Raw genomic sequence first — 21,682 nt, 5'->3', positions numbered from 1 at the left:
TCAGCTCAGGAGACCTGCTTCCTAAGAATCTCATGAACCACATCTAACATTGCTCTAACTTCGTCCATCTGCTCCTTCCCTAGGGATGCAACAGACTTCTTCCTCTCAAAGTCAGTGTTATTGGTGCTGCTGTTGTTTGCTAGATTTTCTATCAGTCTCACAGCTTCCACCGGATTCCTGGTGTTGTAGTTTCCCTCGCTAGCTGTAGCAAGAGCCATCTGATACCTCAAGGCGATACCTCTGAAGAAAGTGCTCAGCTGTTGCACTTTCTTGAATCCGTGGTGTGGACAGTCTCGCTGAAAGAACTTGAATCTGATCCACGCATCTTTGAAAGACTCTCCAGTCTCATGCACGAATATAGCGATTTTGCTCCTCAAGTCTTCAGCGCGTGCCTCATCGAAGAAGTTTCACAAGAAAGCAATCTTGATGTCGGCCTACGATGTTAGAGATCCTGTGGGTAGCTGCTTAAGCCAGTGAATCACTTCTCCAGTCAAAGAATACTTGAAGAGCTTGCACAATAGGTAGTCCTCGGGGACTCCATCCATACGAATAGCAGCGATAAGATCCTCGAACCTCTCTAAATGGTCCATAGGATGCTCGTACGGTAACCCAGAGTAGGGTATCTGTGACACAAGTGTGTAGCACTGAGGCTTCAACTCGAAATTCTGCTTCTGAATCTCTGGAAGTCGAATAGCTGATATGTTGGCTTAGTACTCATATGGACGATTGTAGTCAGACAGTGCCCTTGGTCGAGCAGCCTCTTCTACAGGTTGAGCAGCTCCTGTAGCATCAGTATCGGGATTACATTCCCCTGAGCGTCTAGTTTCTGACCTGTTGCATTACGCAGATGACCATCCTGGTCAAACAGGTTTCCATTCTCGTCCTGTCTGAGAATAACAATCGCAACCATGTTTCGTGACTAATGATCGATCGATGTACGCGGTGTAGTGTCGATCGATGTCGAAAGATGTAGATCGGTCAATGATGAAGGTCGGGTGTCGGTCGACGGTTGGGTGCGAGAATCAGTCAACGTGAAAACTGCTGCGTCGGTTGATGTGGAACGTTGGTCTTTGCGGATCATGTGTTCCAAGTGAGAAGGATCTTCTGAGAATAGCATGTGTTTGTCCTTGTTGCTTCTTGTACTGTTGGCCATGCACCTGAAAAGACAAGAAAAAATTTTGTGTCAGAATGAGGGTAGAGAAAAGAATAAGAATCAATAACACTAAATCTAATGGCGATCAAAGCTCCCCGGCAACGGCGCCAAATTTGATACCACTCAAATTACCCTAAGGAGTGAATTACTCTTTCAAATAAGAGGTTCAGTTGCAGTACTTTGGGTTCGAATCCACAAGGAACTAGGGAACCTATTAAATCTAGTCAAGTTATTAATTCTAGGTGTTTGTTGTTTTATGGTTTAAAAGTAAATAGCAATCCTAATTGAGGAAGTCTATTGCTTGACTAACAAGATGATTGGGGGTGTAACTTATTGGAAGATATTAGATGCAGGGTTTCAATTCAGGTGTTAGAGATTATAATCCTATAGATGCCTAACAGTTGCATGCATGATATATTAGAGCTCAACTCCTTAATCACAGTGATCAGTGATGGCAATGTTTCACTGGTTAACTAACTAGATTTTGGATCTCAACTGTCGTCTTTTGATCACAAGAAAGTGTTGATCGATGATCCTATATGGATATCGATCGATACACCTTTCGCAATATCGATCGATAACTTCTAGCTAAGCCCTAGGCGCGGGTTGATAATGCTCACTAGTCTCCCAGATCAGCGGTTAGCTCTCTCTAGCAGTCCTAGCATGACAGATTAGATTCAGGACAGGATGATCAAGGATGCTTGACACATGCAAATTCCTAGGTTCATGTTCTAGTTAGCAAGGCTAAAACAAGCATTAAGAACAATCAATCAATGAATATCATAACTCAGAAAATCTATAATTGGGGCTAATCCCTCTAACCTATTTGAACCCTGAATCTAACAAGTAAACTACTCAGACATAGCTAAGTAAGTCATGACACAAAATATAGATAAAAACTGCATAGAATAGAATAAATGAATCAATGGAGTTTCAATCACAAATCTCTGTATGATTTTCTCTCCTAAAACTCTCTCTCTCTCTCTCTCTCTCTCTCTCTCTCTCTCTCTCTCTCTCTCTCTCTCTCTCTCTCTCTCTCTCTCTCTCTCTCTCTCTCTCTCTCTCTCTCTCTCTCTCTCTCTTGCAGAAATTAAGAATACAATGGTGGCCAAAAAGCTCTCTTTGCCTCCTAACACTTAGGCAAGTATATAACTATTAGGTTAAAAACTTGTCAGGGGTAATCTTGTAATTTGGTGAAGCCTTGGGTTTAAAGTCTGCTGGAACCAAGTCGCGCATCTCGACATCGATCGATGGTACGGAATGTACATCGATCGATCATAATCTTTAATCGTCGAGGCTTTTCTTTTGTATCGATCGACGGCACTGGATGTGCATCGAACGATTGCTTCTTCTTCGTATCGACCTCTAATGGTCAGCTCAGATGAAATCTCTTTTAAGCTCCTAAATGCTCCATAATCTTCACTTTACTCTAAGACACTCCTGAACCTGAAAACATACCTAATAGGATATAATATATAATGTATAGATAGTAAAATACTTATATACCATGGATGAAAATGGGTCAAATCCATGGTATATCAATGTTACTCCAACAAAGACAGAAACTGCATTGGTTCCTGTTATTGATGCTCGTAACAACCGCCCGAGTTCTCTGTGATGCTTCTCGTGTGGTGAGATTAGACATCGTTAAGCTAATTTCCCGACTCGTAATCGTCGTGGGCTTCTTCTAGATTCTGCAGGTAATGATGTTGAAGTTATCTATGACAACGTTAAAGACGGCTGTGAGGAAGAACCTGAAGTTTTGATAGCCGATAGTGGCTCCGCTCTGATGGTTCGTCGAGTATGTCTGGCCCCTCATGGAGCCGATAACAATCCTCAACGCCATAACCTTTTCCACTCCAAGTGCACCATTAGCGGAAAAGTTTGCAAATTCATCATCGACTCTGAAAGTAGTGAAAACGTTATTGCAGAAGAAGTGGTCAACAAACTTCAACTAGCCACAGAACTTCATCCTTATCCCTATAAATTGGCTTGGCTCAATCAAAAGACTGATTTGCTGATTACTCGCCGCGCACTAATCTCTTTTTCAGTAGGCGAGTCGTATAAAGACCAAATTCAATGTGACGTCGCACCCATGGATGCGTGTCATCTCCTTTTGGGACGACCTTGGATATTCGATCGCCGCATCCAACATGATGGCTTTCTGAATACCTATAGTTTCCACTTCAATAACCGTCACTTCACACTTCAACCGTTCGAACCTGAAAAGCACAACCCGTCGCCGTCTCCCGTTCTTATTCTCAATCGCAAGCCTTTTGAGACATCAATGCGTGAAAAAGGACTTGTGTTGATCCTTATCAACTCAACACCATCTTTGTCAGCTCCTACAGTTCCAGCCGCGTTCACGCCTTTGTTACAAGAATTTTGTGACGTCTTTCCTGATGACTTACCTCCAGGACTGCCGTCTCTTCGCGATATTCAGCATAGAATTGATCTAGTTCCTGATGCAGTTCTTCCTAATAGAGCTCATCATCGTATGAGTCCTAGTGAGCATGAAGAGCTCAGTAGACAAGTTGAAGAACTTATTGTGAAAGGATTTTTACGTGAAAATTTAAGTCCATGTGCAGTCCCGGCTTTACTCATTCCAAAGAAAGATGGCTCTTCGCGCATGTGTGTCGATAGCCGCGCCATTAACAAAATAACGGTCCGTTATCATTTTCCCATCCCCCGCCTGGACGAATTACTTGATCAAATTGGTGCAGCTTTCGGTGTTTTCTAAACTAGATTTAAAGAGCGGCTACCATCAGATTCGTATCCAGTCCGGTGATGAATGGAAGACAGCATTTAAGACAAAGAAAGACTCTTTGAATGGCTTGTCATGCCATTTGGGTTGTCCAGTGTGCCTAGTACTTTTATGCGGGTCATGAACCAGGCACTTCGTCCTTTTATTGGAAAGTTTGTGGTGGTTTACTTCAATGACATTCTCATCTTTAGTATGTCACTAGCCGAACACATCAACCATCTCCGCGAAGTCCTACTTATTCTACGTCGTGACCAGCTATATGCCACGATAAAAAAATGTGAGTTCGGGTCCGAGCAAGTCCATTTTCTCGGATATATCGTTTCTGCTCAAGGTTTGGCCGTCGATCCAGAAAAAGTAGAAGTTATTCAATCTTGGCCTGTCCCGGCAACCTTATCTGAGACTCGGAGTTTTCACGGCCTTGCCTCATTCTACAGACGTTTTGTTCCTCAGTTTAGTACTCTAATGGCGCCGATAACTGACTGCATTAGGCGTGAAAGCACGTTTTCGTGGACTCCAGAAGCATCTCAAGCCCTTAGTATCATCAAACAGAAGCTTAGTACTGCTCCTATCTTGGCTCTGCCTGATTTTTCTCAGGTGTTTGAACTTCATTGCGATGCTTCTAAATATGGCATAGGTGCAGTTTTAAGTCAGCGTACTCGTCCCATCGCTTTCTTTAGCGAGAAGCTAAGTGGAGCTTGTCTCTGATATAGTACGTATGATGTTGAATTCTATGCCGTCGTGCAAGCCATTAAACACTGGCGGAATTATCTTTTTCATAAAGAATTTGTCCTTTTTACTGATCATGATGCTTTGAAGCACCTCCAAAGTCAAGAGAAGGTTTATGCACGTCATGCCGCATGGGTTGCCTATTTACAGAAATTCACTTTTGTTATTAAGCATACGTCTGGCGTTTCTAACCGTGTCGCTGATGCATTGAGTCGCTGGCGCTCTCTTCTTGCTGTCTTACATGTTTTGGTTCCTGGATTCGCCACCTTTTCTGACTTGTACGAGTCAGATGCTTTCTTCGGGAGTATCTTACATGACGTCGAGTCTGGTGTATCACGTGATTATACATTGCATGAGGGGTTTTTGTTTCGGGGTGATCGTCTTTGCGTCCCAAGTTGCAGTCTTCGCCTCCAGCTTATTTCCGAGACACATGGTGAAGGCCATGTTGGTCGTGATCGCACATTGCATCTCCTCTCCAATTCCTACTTTTGGCCGACCCTCCACCGCGATATTGAGCGGTACGTTGAGAGATGTGTCGTCTGTCAGCAGGCGAAAGGCAGTGCTTCCAATGCAGGCCTTTACTTACCATTACCAGTCCCGACCCAGCCTTGGACCGACATCAGTATGGATTTCGTGGTGGGACTTCCTCGTACTCAGTGAGGATTCGATTCAATTTTTGTCGTGGTTGATCGTTTTTCCAAGATGGTTCACTTCATTCCTTGTAGAAAAACTACAGATGCTCTCCAGGTCGCCACATTGTTCTTTCGAGAAGTTTATCGCCTCCATGGGTTGCCAACTTCAATTGTTTCAGATCGTGACTCTCGGTTTTTAGGACACTTTTGGCGATCTCTTTGGAAGATGTTGGGTACTAGTCTTGATATGAGCTCAGCTTATCATCCTCAAACGGATGGTCAAACTGAAGTTACTAATCGTTCCTTAGGGAATTTACTTTGTTGCCTTATCGGTGATGTTATCCGAACTTGGGATTCTAAAATTCCCCAGGCTGAATTTGCTCATAATCAAGCTTTGAATCGGAGTTCGGGGTTCAGCCCTTTTCAGGTCGTATACGGTCTACTTCCGCAGGGTCCTCTTGACCTTACCACACTCCCGGATCAGACAAGACGTCATGGCGTGGTATCTGATTTTATTGACGACATTCATGCGATTCATGGTCAGGTGGTCTCCAACCTGCAAGCTTCCTCTGCGTCTTATAAAGCGGCCGCAGATACTCATCGTCGCCGGTTGGTGTTTGAGGTTGGCGATCAGGTTTGGGCGTTTTTAACAAGGGATAGAATTCCTGCTCATGCTTACAATAAGTTAAAGGCAAAGAAGATTGGTCCTCTAACAGTTCTTGAACGTATCAACGATAATGCCTATCGACTTCAGCTTCCCGCCAACATTTCTACATCAGATCTCTTCAATGTTCAACATTTGTCTCGTTATCTCCCTCCAGATCCTGTCCACGATTCGGGGTCGAATCTTTCTAACCCCGGGGAACCTGATGCAGCATCATAGTTCCTTTACCGCCAAGCAATTGTTTCAAACTTCCTATTTAATGTTGGATTTCCTTTTCGGTTTTTAAGTTGTTATCTTTCCTTTTCTTTTAAGTTTCCTAAACCTAGAGGGATAAGTCGTGTGTGACCGTCCCTAAACGCCTATTTAAAGGCTTCTTCTTGTTCCATTAAACTCAGTTTTTGAAAGTTACTAATCAAGAGATTTCTCTTAAGCCTTGTGTTGATTCGATTAAATTCATCAATCCGAGAGCCTTGCATCGAATTTGATTCAATTCTTCGATTCAAGAAGTCAGGTCTCTGAAAATTTAACCTAAATCTTTAGATTTGAGTTGAGTTACTGTTGATACTCTGCACCACCTTCACTCCGATTAGCCATGGCAGAAAAGTGAGGATTTACTGTCACATGAGAGAAGACACAAGCTTCGGTGAAAGCCAAAACCATTTCAACCTAATGGGGGTCCCTTACAGAAACGGATCAAAAGGGATGTGAGAAGCTTGCAAAGATTGAGATTAGTTGACCGACGTTAAAGAGAAAACCCGAACTATGTCGGAGCTAAGATCCGCACTAGACGGATGAACAAAACCGGATTGAGTACCGGACACAAGCTCCGAACTAGTCGGAAACAAAAAGAACAGAAAAAACTAATTACAAGGCAAAATCGGAATCAAAGTAAATAATGAACGGGATTACAAAACCAAGTAAAACAAGTTTGGATATTGAAATATAGGGGTTTCAAATAAAGAAAATAGTTATTATTGTGAGATTATACAAAATGGATTTTTTTTGCCAACCTTTTTATATTTGATTACATAAAAACAAACAATACATATTTTACAGTTAAAGTCCACAAAATAGAATAAATTTAGAGATAAATATCACTAAGACGCATCTCTTATATATTAAAAGATAAATATTTGATATTAATGCGTTTACACTATGTTCACCACGTGACAGTCTCACATCGATTCGAGAATGTGTATACGTGTCACATGTAGAAAGCTTCTCAAACCAACTTTACAAATGTGTTATAATGGTTTTTTCTAAATAAACCTTAACAAAATCGCTTTCCTAATATAATATTTTACGGTTTGTTTGTCAATATAAAATTCACATACGTGGTTCCTCGGGTTATACAAAGACTACACATAGAAATACAATTTGTAAGAAACTAATTGACATTTCTTCTCCTTCATAAACCTCTCAAACTCTATTACACAATATACTCTAGTGTTCTTTATCAATACTAAACTCACACACAATTTCAATTTGCTAATATATTACATGACACATTTTATAAAACACAACTCAAATAATCTCACACTTTAAATATGATTAGTTTAGAGTTCCATATCAAAACAACATAAATCATAAATAACTTTGGGTCAATCAGTGACGGATCATTGCATGCCTCTTTTTTACTCAATAATAGTTGAAATTGGAATTTTTTTAATGTTTTCTTTCACCATCGACCAAATTTTAGAGAAATGATTTGTTTTGATAATTTATTTTTCTTTTTCTTTAACGATTATCTAAATTTGATTTAATTTTGTATGCTTTTAGAAATTATAATATGAAACTATTGGTTTGACATCATGACTATCTAAAACTCATATACCATGAAACCAAACAAATAATAATAGTTTTTGGTATATCATCCAAAAAAACAAAAAACTTCAAGCATTTAACCGAACAAACCAAAATAAATATAGGTTTAGAATGGTAGTGATATTTCAAAAGATTAAAAATCGAAAAAATCAACCTAAAACCGAATCGATATCTAGATTAAAAAAACTAATGTCTTTTTTATCTAAAGATAACGAAATAAATAATTTCATCATGCGTAAGGCGCAGATTATTACCTAGTGATTAATTACAGAACATTAATCTCAACATCGACAATTTTGGAAATATCGAAATTTTCACCACACACGTCACCATCACATCAGTGTCTAATCTCCTTTGCGGAGATTTATACCGCCGACGATGAAATTGACAACTCAATCATCTTCACCGTGAAATTTCAACTTTTATTACCATTTTGTAAAGCTTTTACAATCTTATGGAATTGATCACCTGAAGATAATGGTTAGATATAAACATGATCGCCATTGTTATTAGGATCCTAGATGATTGTAACAATGACAACGACCATAAAACGACAAGAAGCTCCTAATACTCATATCATGTTCTAAACGATTCGAAACATCTTGAGACTAATCAAAGAGAACCTACACTCAGAAGACTAACTGATAAGAAGAGTATAAGGAATCATTTTTATCCATCTAAACTTGGCTTAACAATATGGACAGTTACAATAAAATAAAAAGAGAAGGATCAGGCAGACAAATGAATCATAGGTAAACTTGTAGAATGTTGATGCAGGGGAAGCTCCACTAACACAAAGATATTATTTAGTCTTTGAAAACCTGATAACAATGTTTTATTAAATTCGTTGAGATCCGTATAAATCTACCAAAATAAAATATAAAGACTTTTTTTAACTTTTATTAATCCGATCATAAAACTGAATACAAATCAAAGTATCAAGAAAGAAAGCATTTATGAGTTCACACAAAAGAAAATTCGAATCATTGGATTTCATTGCCATAAGGATCACCAGATCCTTTGCTTGCTTCCTCGTACGTTCTCGAATTAGTCGCTGAATCAATATTAGGGTTTAATCCCGCAAGCTGCATAATGTTCTCAATCTCTTTGACAACCTCACCCATGGATGGTCTCTTCACTCCTTCTTCATCCACACATCTCAAAGCAAGATCCACATACTTCTCAAACCCGTTTAGATTTCCACTGTTTGCAATGATAGTCGTGTCCACCAATTCTTGCAGGTCATACAAGTTCATTGATTTATCCATTTTTGCCTTCACTTCTCTCACCACATATTTGCCACCCTCTATCGGACTTTTACCAGTTAATAGCTCAAGCATCACCACACCAAAACCATACACATCGCTCTTCTCAGTCAATTGATTCGTCATGTAGTACTCAGGATCCAGATAGCCCTAACACAAGTTATAACGCGAGTTCAGAGACAGATCTAGAAACATTTTTTATTGGAGAAACAATATTATAAGTAGCAAAATAATATTAGTAGGGGGCATCTGATCTAGATAGCCCTAACACAAACAATAACATGAGTTTAAATGTGTGTGAGAAAGATAAATGATTCTCTACTCACCATAGTTCCTTTCACTTGTGTTGTCACATGATTTTTCTCAGGGTCTCCCACAAGTTTTGAGAGGCCAAAGTCGGCAACCTTTGCATTTAGACTTTCATCAAGTAGTATATTATTTGATTTGATGTCTCTGTGTATAATTGGTGGATCAGCAAGCTCATGAAGATAAGCCAAACCCTTGCTTGACCCAAGTGCTATTTTGAGCCTTCTTGTCCAGTCAAGTCTAATACCATTCTTGCCTGCATTATCATCAAAATTAATAAAAGCTAATGAGGTTAATATACAAAAGAAGAGGGATTCTTAGACCATCTCAAATGTATTTTGTTATATTTACCTCTGAAATAGAGAAATTTTATAATATAGGTGAAGTTTACTCCAATATGTTATTCTAAAATATCGATCTCTAGTTATAGAGTAAAAAATAGAGATATGGAGGAAAAATAGTAATCTATATTTTAGAGGATGAAATAGAGTTGGGTTGGAATCGATTTGACTCTAAATGCTATTATAGAGGTAAATATATGCTTTTACTACCTGATAGACTATCTGTAAGAGAGCCATTTGGAATGTACTCGTATACAAGCATTTGTTCATTTCGATCAAAACAAAAGCCTAAGAGCTTGACAACATTCTTATGATGGACCCTTGAAAGAAGCTCAATCTCAGTTTTAAATTCTAACTCCCCTTGTGAAGATCCTTGTTGCGCTCTTTTGATGGCTAGGAGTTTTCCAGAGGGAAGAATCCCTTTGTACACCTGTTTCACCATCATATTGGGATTTGATTTAATCTAATACCATTTCTTGTTTCAACTGAGGCCATTGTAATTAAAGACACAAACCTTGCCATAACCTCCACCTCCAACATCATTTGCCTCTGAGAAGTTGTCCGTGCATTTCCTCAACTCTTCAAAAGTAAATGCTTTTGCTCCCGTTAGCTGCGGAGCATCGACACTGCTTGTACTCTGATTCCATTTGGCTGCAAGAAACATTGTCATTATTTTCAACAATCGTAGAAAAGTGTTTTGTAAAAGTAAAACCATTTATTCTTACCAAAAGGATTATTTTGACCAGTGGCTTTCTCTGCTCTCTTCTTCTGCCTAAGACCGTAAATCCCAGCTATGGTTAACAACATTACAAGAACCACGGCACCAACTACTGCTCCGATGACAATGCCCGTGTTTGTTGAAATGGAACCTCCTACATGTGGGTCAAAAATCAGAGTAGATGAGTAAACCAGATTTATATCCGGTTAGATTGTGTGGTGTTGTCTTTTTCAATAATACCAGAAAACGGACGGTACTGATCAGCTCTGAAAATGTAAGGCCCAAATATTTCAGGAGGGTCATATGTATGAGTGCTAAACGCAGAAATAGCACTATTCATTTCTGTCTGATTAAAGCTCTCCTTGTCCAATGGAAATAACAAGAGGTCTACTAGAAGCTGATGACCAGTTGCAGTCTCTCTAAAGTTTCTGATGGCCACGGAGTCCACTTGATAACTGGGGTCCCTAAAGAAATCTGCTATCCCCTGATGGAGCATTATGAAGTTGGTGTTATTGGAAAAACCTGAGAAGGAAGGAGACCTGAAGATGAGTTTTCCTGTAATTGGATACACACAGCGGCACGCTGGACTCGGTTCCCTGCCTTGACCACATGGTGAACAGTTTATTTGTGGAACAGAAAAATCAGTACTAGGTTGGATTTCTTTGCAGAAGTCACTCTGTTGATTCCCTGCTTCTCGGCACACTGGATTATCTGCCAATCTGTAAAAATACTACACACATCATAAGTAGTTGACTGGAAAAAAATAAAAATATTTGTGAAGTGATACATACATTACTTGGATGCCTTTATTAGCTTCTGGTTTATAATTAGTTATTTCATTGTTTTGTAAATCCACAAGCTCTAATTGTTTGCTATAGTTGGTACCAAAATCCAATGTTGCATTTAACTGATTGCGCTTTAATACACTGCAAAGTCAATTTAAAAAAACAACCCAGTTAATACAAGTGTGAGTTGGCTTCTCAAATGAAAGTTTCATGTTTAGCTTTACTCACACAGTCTGCAATAGAGTAGGGGCAAAGAGCAAGATTGGTATTGGACCTTCGAGTTGGATCCCTTCCATCCTTCTACCAAGTAGAAGACCATTTTTTTCTTTGTAAGCATACACCAGAATATATATATATATATATATATATATATATATATATACTGAAGGGAAAAGAGAGTTAGATACATACAATGTTGACAGGGACCTTAATGTAGAGATCCATGATGGAATCAGTGAGAATGTCAATTGGTTATTGCTCACATCTCTGTTATAAACACATTACACCATGTAAGTAGATTGATAAAGAAGTTAGAGAAGGGTTAATTAAGCAGCAGCAATAGAGGAAGACAAATATAGAAACTTACAATGTGTAGAGATTGGCCAAGCTTGTTAAATTTGGAAGGCTACCTGTAAGTCTGTTGTCAGCCAAGTACCTGATATGAAATCAACTACAAACTCTTTCACATCTTTTCATTTACATCAACAAACGCAAAGCAAGACTTTAGTTGCTCACTTACAGTTCATTCAGATCTGTGAGATTATTTAGACTTGAAGGAATATCTCCTGTTAGTTTATTCCTATCAAGGCGTCTGTAACAAATATAAGAGCATGTGAGATTAAAGAAGTAGCATAATTAAATAAATGGAAACTTGAAATTTTATAAAATAAAAATCTTTTTTTACTACTTACAACACTGTCAACGTTTTAACGAGGCCGAGGCTGTTCGGGATTTTGCCTGTGAACTGGTTTCCATCGAATAGCCTAACGATAAAATAACAAATAATATTTACCCCCTTATTTAGTTACTACTCTCTCTCTCTCTTTTTTGTTTCTCGTAACCTTTTTATTCGACGTGTAATATGAAACTTACACATGTATTAAAGTCATGTTTGAGGAGAAGAGCTTTTCTGGGATATCCCCAGAAAGCGTGTTATTCCCAAAGTGACTGCAAGAGGAGGTAAAAAAGAGTAAAGTAAACTAAAGAGGAGTGATTATAAATACAAAGAGAAATGCGAAAATTTGGTATTATATACATACAAATGCTTAGTTTCAAGAAGCATGTCCAGTCCTGGTGAAGAAGTCCCATTAGAAACTGGAATGGTTCCTTCGATCTTATTGTCAGCTATATCAAACCAATTTAGTTTAGATAATCGTCCAATGGAAGCTGGAATTGTTCCACTAAATTTATTTGAGTTAAGGGATCTGTACGGAGAAAACACAAACATTAATACTAATGGATTTATATAGTGGAATAAAAAAAAGAGAGACTTGCTTCAATCAGAATCTTACAGAGTTATAAGTTGTTCTAGAGATCCTATGGACTCAGGGATTTCACCACTGAAACCGCATTCCATAAGGTTCCTGGAGACAGAAGAAAAAGAAAGAAATAGTCAAAATAAATAGTAAGACCAGATAAAAAAAATTATAAGACAAATAAGTACGGTCATCTTCATTTCTTACAAGGTAGTCAACTTCCTGAGGTTACCAATATTTGATGGAAGCGATCCAGACAATTTAGAATTAGATGTCAAATCCCTGTAAAAATATTGGATTACAAGTTTTTTTCTTTTTGAGAAAAAGTATTGGATTATAAGTTGAGAAAAAAATCCATTTTATGCACCAAAATAAAGAAGGAAGACTTACAAGATCTGCAGTTCAGCCAAGGAAGAAATATCGGCAGAAAGCTTTCCTTCCAAGTTAAGGTTGCCTAATGATCTTCAACAAGCAACAACGCAACGTTAGCATCTGCGTAGAATTATTAGAAACAAACAGCAAAAAGAAAAGGCATAACTGTTACATTGAAATAACGTGGTTGTTATTGTTACATGTAATTCCAACCCAATTGGTTCCACAAGGATCAGAGCCTTTCCAATTCTCAGGAAACCTGGTCCATTCACTCTTCAAGGCTTGTAAAGCAGAAGCTGCGCCAATTTTTAAAGGAAATAAATATTCCTATATCCGAATAAGTCGGATCATAATCTTAATATACTTACCGTCTAAACCATTTGTTAGCGCTGAAACAGAACAAATTTGGCAAAAAGTCAAAATCAGGAGCATGCAGACTTGAATTCTTGAACTCATCTTCAGAACCATTGTATCACAAAATACTTCGAGAAGAAGTCTCGTTGCTAAGAAAACATGTACTCAATAATGTTATCGGAAAGGAGAACAAGACTTTGCAGAATTTAAATGAAAAATATGTGAAAATAATAAGAGACAGTGGACAATATAAAAACTTGTTCTACTTGAAACAGCTAGTTATGAGATTGATGGAATGTTTCTTAAGTTCTTAGATTAATACGTCAACAGGGTAATTGGAAAGGAATAAACTATGCACACTACATTTAAGAACACACTAGCAATGACCAGGCATTCGGTGGAGAAGGAACTAATCAAAAATAGGAATTAATTATAGAAATAATACGTCAACAGTGTAACTTTCTTATCTATGAGAACATAAGGCACTTTGGATGATGTAGCGTAGATTACATCAACAATCTACACATTGGCCCATAAGGCGGAATTAGGCTGGAGGGCATCACCGGATCATGGACTAAATCGGCACGTAAGATGTCTTGAAGGGCTGGTTCTAAGTGAGCAGAGCCGATTTGGACGCAATCCGATCCTTACATATGAGCTCGGCATGGAGCCATGGATTTTGGTTTAAGTCGGCTTGAGTTAGGGTCGGTCCGGAAATCCAAAACTATATTTAAGTTTAGAGAGTAGCATTCGGTTAGAGCCGTTCTTAATATTGACAAATTGCTTTAATATTTTTATCCAAATTCTAGTAAACCAAATATGAAAACTGTGAATATACCTTAATATATATGATCATTATAAGAGTCACATCATAAATTTGACAAATGTGCATTCTTCTTCGTGGAGAACATTATTTTCTCTAAAATACAAAATCATAATTTATTTTATTATGTGCTTAGTTTTAATTTACATTCGATTATTCAAAACTCACTAAATATTTTTTTCTGATAGTATGATTTAAAGCATATGAAAAACGCTCTTGTTACAGAAAAGTTTTTAATGATTTTATATTCGAAAACAAAAATTTAAAATTATTTCTTACAAAAAAGTTAGATGTCTTACATTGATGAAAGTGATGCATAAAACATTTAATCTAAAGGATCCGAAATATTTGGAAGCCAAGCCAGACAGAACTCAAATATTTACGAGTTTTATAGATTTTAGACTGAGCTAGGCCGTGTAAGCCCAATTGACATCCATACATAATGTCTTAAAATTGCCCTGAAGAAAAAAAGAAAACTTCATTAATATCCATGTTCGAAAAACCAGGTAAGGCAAACGCCTAACCAGCGATAGTCGTATGGCAGATCACCACCATGGATTAGTTGGTTTTAATCGGCCAGTTAATCGGAATTTGTATTACTCCGTGTTATTGATTTAGTAAATGTTTAAAACTTAATTTATTTTAGTTGGATCCTTTTTTTTCAGCAACAAACAGATTTATAGACTCTGTAAACCAAACCGGTAGCTCCGCATCCATATGGACAACAAAGGAGGGTTGCTTTCTTGCACTGCGTACTAGACTGTCCGCCCTTAAATTATACGTCCTTGGTATATGGATAAGCTCTGAGTTGTGGAGACTGCTTTGTAGGACTTTGATGTCTTCCAGATAACTTGCAAATGCAGGTCATTCTTCAGGTTCAGAAACCATCTTCACCAATTGAGAATAATCTGTCGCAAAAGTAACCGTGAATTGTCTTAATATATTCCATCCCCCAAATAAGCGCCTCTATCTCCGAATGAAGGGGTGATTGACTCACTCTAGTATTCCTCGCTCCCATCAAACTATCAAAACCTTCCAAAGTATTGTACCACCCTTTTCCCGAGTATCTATCATTTTCTTTCCATGATCCATCTGTATAACAGCATCTACCATGAATAGTTAGTACTATCGCATTCACTACCAATCGTGCCTGATCAGTTCGCTGTGTATGGGCAATTTCCGCCTCGGCCCAGAGCACCAACTTGGTTTCTGCCAACTTGAGGGTATCCCGGGGGTCAATATCCAAATGGCTAAATACCTTATTGTTCCTTCTTTTTCATATATACCATAGAATCCATGAAAAATGATAATCATCTATTGTCGGAGAGACTCTCCAAAATAAATGATCCATATTTGCAAAAAGTGATTGACAGGGAAAAATATCTGGATTTGACGGGATCCGTGAAAGCGCCCAGACCTGAATTGCCGGTGGACATTCAAAGAAGACATGATTTATGGATTCTTCAGGTGCTCCACATCGTGCACAAGTCATGTCCCCTTGGATTCCTCGTGATCGTAGATTTTTCTTTACCGCTATGCAACCTGTTACCAGTTACCAAAGAAAATGTTTTAACTTAGGTGGGCATTGCACTTTCCAGCAGTGTGCTTTCAACAACGAAACTGAAGGACCATACTCTGGTAGCGTCCTCTTTTAATCTGAATACACTCGCTCTACCTCATAACCAGTTTTAACCGTGTATCTCCCATTTTTCGTGAAATGTCATCCATCCCGATCTGCTGTCTGAATTCGGCTTAAAGGTATACTCTCAATAATTTGCACATCTTGCCGGTCCACCAAAGTCCTAATAACATGTGAATTCCATGTTCTTGATGTTTCATCAATAAGAGAATCCACAGTAAGATCCGGGTAAAGATTATGTTGATTTTTGTTTGCTGGTCTTGGGCGAGTGGATGGGAGCCAAGGGTCATTCCATACTGAAATAAATGATCATGATCCTACCCTTTTGATTAGTCATTTGCTAACCATAGATCTAGCTGAGACAATACTACGCCAGCCATAAGATGACGAGTAAGATCTAATAGGTTCCAGGGGTGATGCATTCCTGAAATATCGTCCTTTGAACACTCGGGCAAATAAAGTGTTTGGTTTCTCAATTAATCTCCATAATTGTTTCCCAAGCATAGCCATGTTGAAATCTGTGAGGTCTTTAAAACCCAACCCTCCTTCATCCTTAGGCACACAGAGTTTATCTCATGATTTCCAATGCATTCCTCTGGAGCTCCCCCTGGAGTCCACCAAAACTGTGCTACTGCACTTGTCAGTTTTTTCATCACCGTTTTCAGAATCCGGAAACAGCCCATTACATGATTTGGCAGAGCTGTTACCACTGATTTTATAATCACCTCTTTACCCCTTTTAGTGAAAAACTTGAAAGTCCATCCATTGACTCTATTATTCAATCTCTCTTGAACAAAACCAAACACTTGTACCTTTGAACCTCCTAAACTCTCAGGTATTCCTAAGTATGATCCCATGCCACCTAGGTTCTGTATTCCCAGAATATCCCGCATTTCATGTCTTAAGTCTTCCTCAACCTTATGTCCAAATTGGATCGATGATTTTTCAAAATGTATATGTTTCCCTGATGCCACTTCATATTCCTTAAGGATCCTAAAAATAATCTGACATTCCTCTCTTTTAGCTTTGCAGAAGAAAATACTATCATCTGCAAAGAGTAAATGGGATATCGGGGGACAAGCCTTAGCAACTTTTATACCCGTCAGATATTTCTCCCTCTCCGTCTTTCTAATATTCGTTACCAACGCTTCCGTACACATAATAAATATATAAGGGGATAAAGGATCCCCCTGACGAAGCCCCCGCTCCGGAATAATATTTCTTTTTGGTTGCCCATTTAGTAACACTCTATACTGGACTGAGGAAATACATTCCATCATCAGTTTTATCCAGTGATGATCAAAACCCATCTTGGAGAGAAGCTGTTGAATAAATATCCATTCAACTCTATCATAAGCTTTACTTCCGTTTTTATAGCCATAAATTTATCCTGACACGCTTTATTAGTCCTCAATCCATGGAACATCTCCTGGCCTATAAGTATATTTTCCGAGAACAACCTTTTCGGCGCAAAGGCCGATTATGTTTCTGAGATAAGGGAGGGAAGACACACCTTCAATCTCTGACACAAAATCTTCGATATAATCTTATATCCTACATTACATAAGCTGATAGGTCTAAGTTCAGTCATTCTCGTAGGCCTCTCTGTTTTAGGGATTAAGCAAATATTCGTCAGATTTAATCTTGTGTCCAGTGTCCCTAATAACAAAAAAAATCATTGACCATTTCCAGTAAATCTTTTTTTATTATATGCCAAGAGTGCTGGAAAAAAGAGCCGTCAACCCATCCGGTCCTAGAGCTTTTTTCGGATACATCATAAACAGTGCTTGGCGTACCTCCTCCTCAGTTGCAAGCTGGACTAACCATTGATTCATCTGGGGAGTAATTATAAACTTTATAAATTAATATTCGATAAAGTAATAAACACCATAACTTAATAATTTTCTATTGTCCTAAGCTGGATCAATTTAAAATATCACACAAAATAAGATAAAAAGATAAAATTTTCAAAAAATTCTATGTAAATATATGGTCTATTTAAAATTATAAATTAATAATTTATATCTATATACATTTTATATATAAGTACAAAAAATCATTATATTGTTTATTTAATATTTACAATAAAAATATCTTTATCTTTTAAAAAATTTAATATAATTTTATGAGTTATATTAAAATTATATCTAAAACCACATTTAAATTCTATGAAACATATTTTCTATACACCCAATAATATAACAAAAAAAATATGAATGTCTTCAAATTTTTAGTTAATGTATATACACTAAGAAAATATTTTCTTATTTTAGAAAGATATATTTTAAAACAGATAAATCTATAAAAGAAACTTTTGTAAATTAATAACTCCACAAATGAATAAAATATCATAATCTCAACATTATTAATTTATAGAGTTTTTAGTGTATTTATATGTGAGTTTTTTGTTTATTTATTTATACGTGAGTTGTGTGTTGTACATGTGACACATTTGGTATATTTATATGCACATACACGGAAAATATTTCAAAAGTTAATATTCGATTAGTTATAATTTATAATTAATTCGATAGGTTTAGACCGTCAACCCTATCAACTACGCCTATCGTAATTCTGAACTTGGTTTAATATCAAAGATATGATGATATCATTAATACATAATGCAATACTCTATACATTATTTTCATGAGAATGATCTCGAGTCTTGACCAGATCAACGATGCATTAGGATTTAGGGGAAAAGATGTCGACCAAACCAATGATGCGACTTAAACGATGACTTTTAACATTTTCGACCAAAAAGAGACTCACGTCATTCATGCTTACGTCTAGTAGTACATGTTTGAACGGGATTCAGTCGACTAAGATGAAATAAGTCAGAAATGGGATGACTAAAGACGTTTTATTAGATTTGAACTAAAGGGTTACAAGAGTGACAGGAAAGTGAAAGAGCAACAAGATCAAAGAACAACAAGATCAAAGAGATCGCATAAAACCTTAGATCTAGCCGCTTGGTCTGTTCAATCGTCAAAAAGTCCACTTTCTTGTTGCTTCTTTTCCCCCTTTTATAGGTCTCCTGTCCTTGATGCCCTAATTTCGTACCTCTTTGGGTCTTGATGTGAGAGGCCGAGTATGCGGGCCTGGACAAAGTTCCCTCCAAGCCGGGTACTTTTGGTCGGCTTACTCGACCGGCTAAAAGTACTCTAAAGTCGAGCCGATACGTTTGGCCGCCGAGCCGACCAAACTAATCCAACTTGCTGGATTAGGGCCTGTTATTCAATGCGCCTTGTGGAGGGATGTAATCTATCTCCTACAATAAGTCCCCCCCCCCCCGTTCACTTGTGAGCGACACGGCGGTCTCAGTGAATTTGTGGGTCAGGTTTATTCGGATAGAAGGCTCTAATACAAGGGATAACCCTTCCCGTTTAGTCGTCGGTATGTGCTTTTAGTCACGTGGTGTTCTGTAGGTGTCTCTGGTCGCTCAGAGTAGCGCTTGTTTTGACTCGCTTGCTTGCCTACCTACTTTTATGATGGGATACAGTTTACTCGGGTGATAGATCATCTCGGATAAAGCGACGGGGATCGGTTTTGCTGGTTAACCGGGGACCAGTTTAAATCAAGACCAGAAATTGATTCCGGTCTGACAACCTGATTGAAAATCGGTTCGAGCGAGAAACCGAACCGTCGCGAGTAGGTTTCTGGGCATTTAGGCGGCCTTTTGAGGCCCATTTCGACCTTTGTAGACCTAATGATTGTGCTCGGAAAACGTGCCTTCGTTTTTGCTATAAATAGGTCTCTCTCCTTTGCTTTCGTCATTCTTATCTGCAGATTCAGGTATCCCGTTTTCTCCCCCTTCTCTCTACTTTTACTTTCTCTCTCTAGATAGGTTTTTCTTCGTATAGACTCGTTGGTATCGTTCGGCGGTTGTAGTCGTCCCCTGAATTAAGGAACATGCCTCCGAGAAGTCGATTGTTGCGAGAAGAGAAAGGGAAGGACATCGCAGATTCTCCGAGTCCGACCAGAGATGTGTCAGCGACCGGTAGTCCACTGGACGATTTCGACTTGATTCATCGCGATGCTCTTCGGGACACGGAAAATATGACTCTATCTCAGCGTATTTTGGTCGCTGATGCTCATAGGATGATTCGTGATGAAGACGCAGATCGTGTTGAAGTCGGGAACAGTGATGTGAGCGGAAGTGAGGATAGAGGGAGAGACCAAGGCGATACTGCGACTGGTTCCGAACGTGGCGACGCTGATGAGTCTGGTCGGTCCCCGACGCCTTCGAGACAAGTTCGCACGAGAGTTTGTTTCGACCAGATAGACTGTCGCCCAACTATTCACCATCCTGGTGGGATCTTCGAAGAGCTGGCTCCGCTGCCACCCGGACTGCTACGGGACCCGCGGGCTCAGTAGTGGGGGAACGTGTTTGGATCTTCTGCTTCTCACCATACCGTGAGGGATCTGTTAAGGGCGAGCGGCGGTGCTGGCGTTACTTACATCATCCCGTCTGCCGAGCAGTGTCCCTGGTCGCCTCCGGTTGGTTACCAATGCGTGTATGAGTCCTATTTCGGGGATCATACGAAGCTATGGTTCCCGATTCCTTGGTTAGTGACGTCTTATGCATTCCGCCGAGACATTGCCATCTCTCAACTTTTGAACGGGTCGCTGCGAATAGCCGTCATGCTAATGGTAATGGCAGCTGAGATGGACATCTCGATGAGCGTGAGGGTCTTCGAGGAGTTGACTTTCACGAAGCCGGAGCCAAACGGGATCTTCTCAGTGAAAATGCGTTCGAACTACAACGTCTTGACCGGTCATCCAAATAAGACGCATGATTGGCAACGCGCGTATTTCTTTGTGAAATCTGATGAATATGCTTTCGAAGAGCCGCCGGGGGACGACTACCGCGTTTTGTGGAATCGGTAACTCGGTAGAGACTCGTCTGTTGGAGTTTTGTTTTAGTCGTTAGTCCTAACTCTTCTTATCCTTGTATTTGCAGTTCGTCATCCGAATACGATCGCCTACCCCGAGAAGTTTTTCGAAAGTGCTCAAGCGATCGCGGCGCACAGTCATCTTCGTTGGCCGGATCTCAGTCGGGAGTGGATACGTCGTCAGCAAGCTAGGATCGCTAGAGGTAAGCCTGCTGATTGCTTTTAGGGCCTACTCGAGTTTCCTTTTGCGATTTTTCATGTGTATTCTCTGCTTTTGTAGTTGATTGGGAGTCGAGGCCTCCTTGCGTTCTTGGTTCCCGTAAGTCGCGCCTCCCTTTGTTTACTCGCAAACAACAGAGACTTCTCGACAAAGCCAAAGAAATGGATGGAGTTCCGGATCTAAGCGCCCTGTTGAAAGGGAAGTTGCAACTGCTCACGAAGAAATCGACTACAGTCGATCCTCAGGGACCGTCTAACTCCGGAGTCGACGTCACTTCTGAAGATGGTGGAACCTCCCGAGAAGGGGCCTCCAAAGAAGGAGCCTCTAGAGAGGAGGGCCCTATTGCAATCGATCAAGGGGGCAGGGCAGAGACTTCTGCTTCAGGTCCCAAGAAGAAGATAAAGACCAAAAGGACTAAGGTGGGAGCGACCGACGAGGTTCCTCCCGAAGAGTCTGCTTCCCTCGATGCGACTTCCGAGGGTTCGAAGGCCAAAAAGAAGAAGGATGGGAGGAAAAGGTCTCGTGGCGGGGAAGCTTTCTCTGCCGATAGAGGCGAGGGCCTAGCAGAAGGGCAGGAGGCTGTTTTAGTCGGGGCGGCATCAGATGGTCACCCGAGGAAGAGAACTAAGAGGTCTGTTGAGGCAGAGCCCCGTCCTTCTACCTCCGACGCGAATGCTGCTGACGCGACCTTAGTCGACGCTGTTGGGGAGGCCAGCGGCACTCCTG

At 39.5% G+C, this 21,682-nt stretch overlaps 1 protein-coding gene, 1 non-coding gene and 1 pseudogene across 2 annotated transcripts; 2 read left to right on the top strand and 1 right to left on the bottom strand.

The window, feature by feature from the left end:
* The first annotated feature begins 273 nt into the window (after positions 1–273).
* LOC125593713 lies at positions 274–381 on the top strand. The gene has a single exon (XR_007329611.1). It is a non-coding gene; the product is annotated as a small nucleolar RNA R71 (small nucleolar RNA).
* Positions 382–2,670: 2,289 nt separating this feature from the next.
* On the top strand, positions 2,671–5,303 carry LOC106399026. The gene is made up of 4 exons (XM_013839510.1): positions 2,671–2,686; positions 2,845–3,784; positions 4,013–4,511; positions 4,734–5,303. Exons 1-4 carry the CDS (start codon positions 2,671–2,673, stop codon positions 5,301–5,303), a joined length of 2,025 nt encoding a protein of 674 aa, XP_013694964.1.
* Positions 5,304–8,636: 3,333 nt separating this feature from the next.
* Positions 8,637–13,999, bottom strand: LOC106397684 (annotated as a pseudogene).
* Positions 14,000–21,682: the final 7,683 nt, after the last annotated feature.

This window comes from Brassica napus, chromosome C9 (genome assembly GCF_020379485.1).
Source record: "Brassica napus cultivar Da-Ae chromosome C9, Da-Ae, whole genome shotgun sequence".
Lineage (NCBI taxonomy): Eukaryota > Viridiplantae > Streptophyta > Magnoliopsida > Brassicales > Brassicaceae > Brassica > Brassica napus.
Note: the sequence above shows the minus strand (reverse complement) of the source record. Positions and strands in the feature narration are given on the sequence as shown.

Coding starts and splice junctions, on each gene's coding strand:
- LOC106399026 (XM_013839510.1), top strand. Junction 3,785..4,012: donor AAAGATGGCTCTTCGCGCAT/GTGTGTCGATAG, acceptor TGGGTTGTCCAG/TGTGCCTAGTACTTTTATGC. Junction 4,512..4,733: donor CTCTGCCTGATTTTTCTCAG/GTGTTTGAACTT, acceptor GATGCTTTGAAG/CACCTCCAAAGTCAAGAGAA.